Below are 10490 nucleotides of genomic sequence, written 5' to 3'. Positions count from 1 at the left end.
CACGTTACTTAACTTAAACATGACATTATTTAACTTAAAACTTGAAATAAGTCAATATTGACTTGGATTCACACAGGACACGAACCCTGTCTCCTGGATGAAAGTCCTGTTTGTTTGATCCATACTAAAGATATAGTCAGACCAACCAAAGCTGGGAGCTAAATGCTAAAGAGCTCTCTGTAAAGTTGTTCTCTATGAGGTCATCACTACGAGACACCCTTCGTATTACATGCAGTTATTTGATCCATTCTTAAGATAAAAATATTGCTTAGTGCAGCTTTACAGTAATGCAGACGTTCAAATTTTGTACATGTCAACCAAAAATGAGAAATGGACTAGAAGGTCCTTAAAGTGCTTGAAATTGTGAATTTGAACTCATCTGCTGAGGAAGAACCTTACACTCTTAAACTATTACACACACACACACACACACACACACACAGACTCTCTCTGTCTCTCTTGGTATGGCTGATAATCACACCTCATGTTTGCTCATTATATTGATTATTCATGCGAAGTGAGTTTAAAAGTGTGGAACAGTTGACCGACACCAGACAGAAGAGGAACGACTTGACACATCTGAGGTGAGTCCTATGCTGAGTATTTTAACAGAACAGAAAAATGCTCTGAATTGACACCTTTGGGGTAGAAACCTTAGTTAAGACTCAGAAATGAATACAATACTATTCATTTCAGAATTCATTTAATATATATTATAGGCTATAAAGTAAGCAAATGGAACTGTGTTTCACTGTTGCACTGATGCATTTGATCATACAGAACGTATTATCTGCTCGTAAAATTTAATTTAATGGCTCATTTTGTTAAATTATAAATTGTTCGAAGTCATTTATTTGGAGAACAGAAATTAGTAAAATGATACAATGTGAACATATTAGAGCTGAAATGATTAGTCATTGACAGAAAATGACTCTGCAGTTACTTTGATAATAAATTTTAGGATTTTGATTTCAGCTTCTCAAATGTGAATAGTTTCCGAGTTATCTTTGTCATATCTGACAGTATTAAATCTCTGTGGGTTTTGGACTGATGGTCGAATAAAAGAAGGAATCGTGTAAAGTACAAGTACCTAAGGACTGTACAGTACAGTAATTACAGTACTTGAGTTAGTAACTCCCCACCACTGTAAATACACACGTCCATGTCAGAAATCTCTTCTCTCATGGACTGTAACCACAACAGTGGTTGAATCAATTTACGATAATCTCTTAAAGTTGTAATGAAACAATTCAGTATTTTATCCAAGAGATTCAAACCAAAGGGAATCCAGCTGTAACATGAAACATCATGTGTCACAGTGAACTTTGTTGATGTTTCCAGATTATATTCGATCGACAGGACGTCCTGAGCCATGAAATCTGCTGCTGCTGTTCTGATCCTGGTCCTGCTCTACATCCAGGGCTCTGCAGCTAGTGAGAAACCTAAACCCAAACACATGATTAAACACTCTCATTCACGTATTAATAATAAACCAACAAAAAATACTTGCAGGCTGCACTGTAAAAAATAATAAAGTTAAGAAAACTCAAAATTCAACAAACTTCATTACAAAAAGCTATTAGAAAATGTAACCTATTTTCTTGAGTTTTGAGTGGGTCCAACATAACATTTTACATCTGTTAACTTACCCCAAGTTGGAGTCATTTAGGCTATTATTGTACATCATCACAACTTTGACTTTTCACTTGTTGATTTACTCTCATTTAAAGAATCTCAAACCTGAAAATTGTGTCCAGTCTTTAGTTTATTTGGCATGTTTTTGGCTTGTATTTAATTAAATTGGTCTTATTATTGGTAAGTGGCAGTGTTGTACAGTATTGTTGGCAGTCGCAATTGGATCAGTGCCATTAAAGGGGCACTTACATGATTTTACACATGAAGCTCAGTTGTTGCTGTATAATGTTCTCTGTGGCTCTGGAGGAGCTTCACGAAGATGCTTTATGATGTTGTCATCTTATGAAAAACACTACCGAGTTGCATTATGGGAAATGTAGGATCCAGTGTTTTTGGAGTTTGACTGAAAGACAGGATATCTCCACCTCTGCTGCACAAAATTTGTCCATTCTTTTTTAAGAACTATCTCTTGTGAATCTTCCAAATTTAAATGGCCCCTTTAAAGTTCTCTCCACCTCCGAACATAACAAACAGGTTGAAGTGCATGCCTTCACTCAGCTGCCAGTTTATTAGCTACACCTAACTACACCAAACTAATGCAGTCTAATACAACAGTCCTGCAATAACTCCTCCCTTCATGAAGGTTACAATGTTCAGTTTGTGTTGAAACTGTTTAAGAGAGGAGCTGATTCAACTGTGTGGTCATTTTGGATGCTGCTGTTACAGGGAGGGTCATGACGATGGCTTCCAGAGAGTCCAAAGTTTTAGAACCACTGACATGGTAGCCCCATCTTGGACCCATATTGGGCAAAAATATTTGCATATAAAAAAATATTTTATATATATTTAATTCATAATTCTATCTAATCGTAATTTTGGACCTCTATTAATATATGATGTGAAAATACTGTCTAATATTAAAGTGCTGTTTTTTCCACAGATAACGCAAAGGCAATTGAACGATTGTGTTCAAAAAATCGTCCACTCCGACCATGTTCCGAGGATGGTTGGTCTCGAATGAACAAAGGCAGATGCATCAAGCTGTTTGACTATGGGGCAACCTTTGATAAGGCAGAGGTAACACACACACACACACACACACACACACACACACATGCACGCACGCACACACACACACACACACACACACACACGTGTTTCCACCACTTCAGAGACTTACCCTAACTTTAAACCAAGTCTTCACCTTAAATTTAATGATTTACGTTACGGGGACTTAAGCTGTGAGAAGAGAGAGATGGTATAGTTTTGTTATCTGCGCACCAAATTTCCAATTGTTGTGTTCTGGAAAAATCCACTAAAGCAATCTCTTAGCCTGCGGCTAAAAGATACTATACTTTTCGGTTCAATGTCTGCGACAGTATCGACAGGATTTTCCGTGGTTATGGTAAGTGTTGCGTGCTGTACGTGCTGATTCATTTAGGCAAAATCAGACTTGTATGGGCTTAGAGAAAATCGCTGTGTTACTTTCTTACCGGCTCTCCCCTATATTGCAATTCTACTTATATATTTGTATACATTCTGTATCTATGTTTATATAATCCGTTTTATAGAGGGTAACCAAAAATGCATAGATTGAGCTCAGACTGTACAGAACCCAGCTACCAGGCTTCAGAGCAGAACCAGCCTGTTTTAGCCTCTTCACACTGGCTCCCACATTGTTTTAGGATTGATTTTAAGATCTTATTGATTACTTTAAAGGCTCTTCATGGCCTCACACTTGACAATATTTCTGACCTCTTTCCACATGAACCTGTGTTTAATTTGAGATCCTCTGGCAACATTTTTTCTTATCTGCTCCAAAGGCCCGGCTTAAGACTAGAAGAGGCAGAGTGTTTACAATCAGACCAGTGTGAGGAAATCAGGCTCTTCTTATTCAATTCAGTTTTATTTATATAGCGCCAATTCATAACAGAATTTATCTCATTGCACTTGTCCTATACAGCAGGTCTAGACCGTACTCTATATTACCCAACAATTCCCACCATGAGCAAGCGACAGAGGCAAGGAGAAACGCCCTTTTAACATGCAGAAACCTTGAACAGAACCAGACTCAGGGAGGGCGGCCATCTAACCTCGACCATATCAGACCTTATTCTGATTCTACTTGAGTAAACACAGTGTTTTTATTTCTTACACAAATAGAATTGGTCTTATTATTAAAAATCTAAGGACTTTATAATTTGTCGATTTGCTGCTTTCCGTGAAGCAGTTTACAACAAATGTTTTTAAAAGTGCTCTATAAAGATTAATATTATTATTATTACAAGACTAACTCATTTCGTTTGACTTCAGGAACGTTGTAAGTCTGAAAGTGGTCACCTGGTGTCGATGCACACCTTAAAAGGCTACAACAAGGTGTTGTGTCTGCTCTGGAGAACCAGCAAGCAAGTGATGAAACAGGTGTGGATCGGACTCAAGAAGGAAAAGGTAAACAGAGAAACGTCTGAGAATGGAAGGAACAAACACTCTGATATAAAGTACGAGCCCTCACTGTCTACTTTCTCTTCTTCAGGCCAGTGCCACATATGGCTTCACCAATGGAAAGAAGCTGACCTTCAGCAGATGGTTGAACAAGAACCGAAAAACTGAGAAAGATGACAAGGCCTGCGTCCGGATGAACTATAATGGTAAACAAAAGGGTTAGGATGAAGAATTCAACGGATTAAGGGCCAAATGATTTACTAGAACAACCTTATCTCTTGCTACCAAAATACTTTTATATAGTAATAAATTGTTTTGCCTGAGTTTACCGGCAATGGTTTTTGTAGTGTTATATTGTGTGCATCCAAACTCTAAGAATTCTATAATAACACATTATTCACACATTAACAGCAGTTCTGAAAAGGAGAGGGTTAGGGTTAGATTTGGAGAGCAGGTTAGCAGCGGAGTTCTGGATGTACATTTAGGACTTTGGATGATGTGCCATAAAAAATGCGGTTGCAGTAGTCAATTCTGGATGTGATGAAGGCATGGATCAAAGTTTCAGAAAAAGAGAGTGATGGACAGAGACGAGCTATGTTTTTCTGAGTGGTTTAGGTGAGGGATTTGGGACAGATGATGATCATGTCTGATTTATCACAGTTAAGTTTGAGGAAGATGGCTTGCATCCTTGCCACTGTCGCCAAATGCTTGCTCATGGTGGGATTTGTTGGGTGTCTGTAATTAATATTATAAAGAGTACGGTCTAGACCTGCTCTGTAGGAAAAGTGCAATGAGATAACTATTAAAATTGAATTGAATTGAATCCATAATTTAATTTCAGCAAGACAATTGGTCAGAGTGGAAGAAGTTGTTGCAGTGGTGATGGATTTAATGGAGATGTAGAGCTGGATGTCATCGGCGTAGCAGTGGAAGTGGAGATCATGATAGAGTATAATGCTAGTAGGGGGGAGCATGTAGGGGATGAACAGGAGAGGACCAAGCACCAAACCCTGGGGGACACCTTGCGATAGAGGAGCGGTGGAGGAGGTGCAGTTGTTGAAGTTATCGCGAAGAAGTTTTTACACATCCACCTGTTTTTATGTGCATTTTCAGTTTGCGCATGAAAAACAACCTGAATGGAAACGCAGAAAATTTTAATAAATCTCGAAATATCGCAACAAACGTTTTTACACTTGGCTGAGCTGGAAAAAGTAGTGTATCTATAAAAGCAAAATGCGACAAAGTGCAATGAAAACAGACACTCAAGCTTCCAGTGAAGAGCTGAAAACATCACATCAGTGTGGAGCGATGAGCAGGCTGTAACCTTCCTCACATTAACACAAGAAAATAACAGAAATGTCATGTTTCCATCATGTTTCCCACATGGTTTTCTATCTAGCCTCACAGAGCCGCTAGCATGGCTGGAAACTCTTAGTCTTCTGATAAACTGCTGACTGCTGGTTCTATTTTTTTACCAGAGGAGGGAAATGTGATGAATTCTGTTATTTCTTTGCAGTCTGGGGCCGTTGGAGTGAACTGGAGTGCTCGGAGGAGATACCCTTTGTGTGTGCCAAGAAGATATGACGTCATCCTCTGATGTTCATGCTTTCATTCAGCTTCAACATGAAGACCTGATCAACTGTTGCAGTTGGATCACTGTATGTCTTCTAAACCTCTGCTTCTAAATTTACTGCAATAAAAAAGTTCTGCTTCAGCAAAATCTCATATAATTTCTGTTTGTATTCAGCAGAAGTTCACGCTGTACATCCGTCCTGTATTTCTGTTGCAGCAGCTCAGTTTTCATCCAGAGCAGTGAAACGTAAATGAGAACAGACACAGTAGATGATGACAGGTTGTTCTGTGTAAATACAAAACTCATCACATCCAAAGCAGCAGCTACAGTTCTGTTCAGGAGACAGAGAAATGAACATGTATTTGTCAGAAATATGTTAGATTACATAACATTAATCTTCTTTCTAAATAAAGAAAACTGAAATCCATTTGTAGACAAGGCTGGATTACCAACCATGCAAAGAAGGCAACTGTCCCAGGGCCCCAAAACCTGGTTTGTGATAATCTGATTATTTGGAAAGTTGTTTGGGAATATGCAGCATGACACAAATCAAAACATAATCTATTGCAAATCTTTACTAGTCACACTTACAGTAAACACTTAAAGTAAGTCCCCCTATTTATCACACTAACCTCGCATCATGATACAGGCCTTTGGTTCTGAACATTGACCACAAAGCAATTGACTGGATGTCTGGTCTGATGTCATCGAATGTCAATGATACCTTCAGACACATGTTTTGATTGGCATATTTATTTAGAAATGAGGCCAAAATGGGAAATACTATCAAATAAAATGAAAGAATAAAAAAAATGCTTTTCACAGCTGAACCAACACCATTTTAAAAGGTGTAACCCTCATGAACCGAGCAATACAAGTCAAGGCAGCTTTACATAGGCTGAGAAAAGCATTAGAATGACATTCAAAATCAATAAGCAATAAAATCAAATCAATTAACATATTGCAGTATCGCTCACTAACTCACTTTATTCTAAGTTTCTTCAAATTCAACAATGGATATAAAAGTGCAGCAGAAAAACCAATCAATCAAAGGCACAGGAGAACAGCAGAGTTTTCATTTAGATTGGTTGGTTTCACATTAGTCTAACTTTTAACCAGAAGCTTTTATATATTCCCAGCGTCTTTATTGGATGTCTTGACATGTCTCTTGAGGTTTGCACTATTCTTCCTAGCAATTTTATATCATCAGGGCTTTTCTCCTGACATGACTACACACTCATTCTTTCTTTAGTGGGTCTAAATATCAACAGTGTTTCTCTTCACAGGAGGAGACTCTCCTTCATACAGACAACACAGAGACACTGAGGAATCAAACTGTAAGATTCCAGAGTTCAGTGAAAGTGGTGTTGAAGGTGTGGAGGTGGATCAGTTTGTCTGAGGAGACGCTGTAGAAGGACAAAGTGCCAGCAGGACAGTCCACATACACTGCTACTCTGTTAGAGACAGAGGAGGAGGAGAGAGGGAGGTCTGTTACTCTGTTATTGTGCCAGGCAGAGTAACCATAACCAGAGCAGCTCAGACTCCAGGACTTGTCATTCCCTCCAAACCTGCAGTCATATCTCTTTCCTTTCCTGCTGATTCCTCTGTAATTTACTGCTACGTGAACCAGTCCTTCCCACTGGACTTCCCAGTAAGAGCGACCAGTCAGACCATTTCTGCATAGCAGCTGTTTCCAGTGGTCAAATCTCTCTGTATGATCAGAATATGGCTGCTCCTTTTTCACCCGTGTGACCTTTCTTTTGTTGTCAGACAGTTTGAGCGCTCTGTGTGCTGTGTTTGTGTCCAGTTTGAGTTTAAGGGCATCTGATGGAGTGAACAAGACTCAATACAGCAGCAGCTTATCATCCAACACAACTTAAGGGTGGATTGTTTTACTTGTTGTTATATACATTTTTATTACGTTGAGTTCTAACTACTGACTAACTACTGACTTTTTCTTGCTGAAAAAAACCCCACTTATGTAACCTTAAATAAGCTCAGTAACCATGGAAGTAGAGGTGCTGAGGGGGCTGCACCACCCCCTAATGTTGCCTAATAGTCCATTATTCTATTCATTGCAACGCAGACTCGCAGTGGGTCAGAAAGAAAGAGAGACCAGAAAAGAGTCCCCTATGTCAGCTGGTGGTGAGACTACCTGCCCCCCCTCAGACACACTCTGACCAGTCTCACAACGGCACTGCTTTCCAAACACCAATCAGAGTAAACCAAATTATAACACAATGTAAAGAAACCTATTTGGAACATTGGAAAGAAGAAACTAAAAGCCAAAGTAGATCAGAAAGTTATCTGGCCCTGAAGAGAGACGATGAACTGGCAGAATATCTCTCTGCTGTCAGAGACAGAAAGCAGAGACAGATCCTGACCAAGTACAGACTCAGTGACCACAAACTGGCAATCGAAACAGGAAGACACAAAAATCCTGCCAGCCAAAAGAAAACAGAATATGTGGTCACTGTTGAGACAGAGATGCACTTCTTCCTACAATCTACAATTTTCGATGAAAAACGGAACGTTTACTTTAACAAGTTCCACTCTGTAAACTCAGATTTCAAAGAGCACTCAAAATTAAAAATACTCCTAGGAAAACCTGCTGCCCAATATATATCAACATGCCACAACCTGAGAGACAGTGAATGACCTACACACACACACACACACACACACACACACTCTATCTCACTTATCTGTATATATTTTAACATGACAATTCTTCTATTTATGTATGTTTTATTTTATAAATGCTTTGGCAATGTTAACATCTGTTTGAGTTTGAGAGAGAGGGAGAGGGAGAAAGAGAGACCTTATTAAGACTGATAATAACAATTGTAGTAGCAGTTGTCCCACAAGGTTCTGTGCTTGGACCAATTCTATTCACCTTAAACAATATTATTAGGAAACACTCCATAAACCTTCATTGTTATGTGGATGATACCCAATTATATCTATCTATCACAACTGACAGCTGTTTCTAAGGTTCCTGTGTTTGAAGATAAATCGGTACCGATTGAGGGCAGGACTTGATGAATTTTGTCTCTAATAATTACAATTTTATCATTAAACAAGCTCATGAAGTTGCTACTACTGAGGGCTATAGGAATACATGGCTCAATAGAGCTGTGACTCTCTGTCAGCCTGGCTACAGTGCTGAAAAGAAACCTGGAGTTGTTCTTATTTTCCTCTATTAATGATGAGTAGTAGGCTGCTTCTCTGCTCTGGAAGCGCAGAGAAGCATGTAGGACTGCAACTCTGCCTCCTGGTCTCAATCTCAAGTTGTCATGGTTTAGGTCCACTAATAAACTCGGCCAGATTTCTAGATATGAGAGCTGCCCACATCGTTTGCTCGTTACGTGTCAAAGGTTATATTCTGCCTATGCAGATGCCACTTTATTTTGTATGTTTTATTTAAAATTATGATATCATTTGCACTTGAATAGCTTTATGTGTATTCATACCACTCACTCTTATAAAAATAATAATAATAATAATAAAACTTTATTTATATAGCACTTATCAAAACAAAGTCCAAAGTGCTTCACAACAAGATAAATCAAATACCACAGTGAATGATGAAATATAAAGAAATATAATACACAAAAGCAATAAAATAAACAGACAGCTCAGGTAAAATCAGGATATGCTTTACAATAAAATTGTGTTTTGAGAAGAGACTTAAATGAAGACACTGACTCAGACAACCTAATTTTTTCAGGAAGTTGTTCCAGAGCCTCGGGGCTCTGATAGCAAAAGCTCTGTCCCCTTTAGTTTTCATTCTTGACTCAGGAACAGACAGAAGACCCCTGCCCGAAGATCTCAAACTACGTGAAGGTTCATAAGGGATTACAAGGTCTAAAATATAGTCTGGAGCCAGGCCATGAATAGCCTTAAAAGTAATCAATAAGATCCTAAAATCAATCCTAAAACAAACAGGGAGCCAATGTAAAGAGGCTAAAACAGGTGTAATGTGATCGTACCTCTTGGTCCTGATTAATAGCCTAGCAGCTGAGTTTTGTACAGTCTGCAGTCGTGTCAAAGTTTTTTGATTAAGACAAGTGAACAGGCTGTTACAATAATCGAGGCGTGAGGAGATAAAAGCATGTTCAACAGTTTCTGCATCACTAAGATTTAAAATAGATTGGATTTTTGCAATGTTTCTGAGGTGATAAAAACATGATTGGACAAGCTTAGTGATATGTTGCTCAAAACATAAATTGCTATAAAACAGGACACCAAGATTTCTTGCAACAGGCTTGATATGTTGTGACAGGTTACCAGTAGATGGCAGTATTTGTTTAGTGATGTGTTGGGGCCCAATAACAAGGATTTCAGTTTTATTTGAGTTGAACTGAAGAAAATGTATCGACATCCAATTGTTTATGTCAGACAGGCAGTCCTGCAGAGAACTCAGCATACTAAGGTCAGTGGGCTTGACAGGGTGGTACAATTGAGTGTCATCCGCATAACAATGAAAAGAAATATCATGTCTGCGGATGACATCACCCTAGGGAAGCATGTATAAGGAGAACAGTATTGGTCCCAGAATTGAACCTTGAGGCACACTGTACTTGATATGGGAAAAGAATGACATGAAGTTATTAATGCTGACACAGAATTTCCTATTGGACAGATAAGATGAGAACCAGTCTAGTGCAGTGCCAGATATGCCCACCCAGTGCCTCAGTCTATCTAAAAGAATGCCATGATCAATTGTGTCAAAGGCAGCACTTAAGTCCAGCAGCACAAGAATTGAACACATGCCTGCATCTGCATTCATTAAAAGGTCATTAGTGACTTTGAGAAGGGCTGACTCAGTGCTGTGGTG

General features: G+C 38.8%; 1 protein-coding gene and 1 long non-coding RNA gene across 2 annotated transcripts in view; one reads left to right on the top strand and one right to left on the bottom strand.

The window, feature by feature from the left end:
* The first annotated feature begins 515 nt into the window (after positions 1 to 515).
* LOC122862676 (alpha-N-acetylgalactosamine-specific lectin-like) lies at positions 516 to 5797 on the top strand. Its single transcript, XM_044168230.1, has 6 exons — positions 516 to 584; positions 1342 to 1433; positions 2576 to 2712; positions 3949 to 4083; positions 4169 to 4283; positions 5594 to 5797. Exons 2-6 carry the CDS (start codon positions 1373 to 1375, stop codon positions 5659 to 5661), a joined length of 516 nt encoding a protein of 171 aa, XP_044024165.1. The 5' UTR covers positions 516 to 584; positions 1342 to 1372; the 3' UTR covers positions 5662 to 5797.
* The window catches only part of LOC122862685, a 20121-nt gene continuing 15255 nt past the window's right edge, over positions 5625 to 10490 (bottom strand). The window contains exon 2 of the long non-coding RNA XR_006374827.1: positions 5625 to 6139. This is a non-coding gene — a long non-coding RNA (uncharacterized LOC122862685). The remainder of the gene's footprint in view (positions 6140 to 10490) is intronic.

Source organism: Siniperca chuatsi, linkage group LG16, assembly GCF_020085105.1.
Source record: "Siniperca chuatsi isolate FFG_IHB_CAS linkage group LG16, ASM2008510v1, whole genome shotgun sequence".
Taxonomy (NCBI): domain Eukaryota; kingdom Metazoa; phylum Chordata; class Actinopteri; order Centrarchiformes; family Sinipercidae; genus Siniperca; species Siniperca chuatsi.
This window is presented reverse-complemented; position numbering and strand designations above follow the sequence as displayed.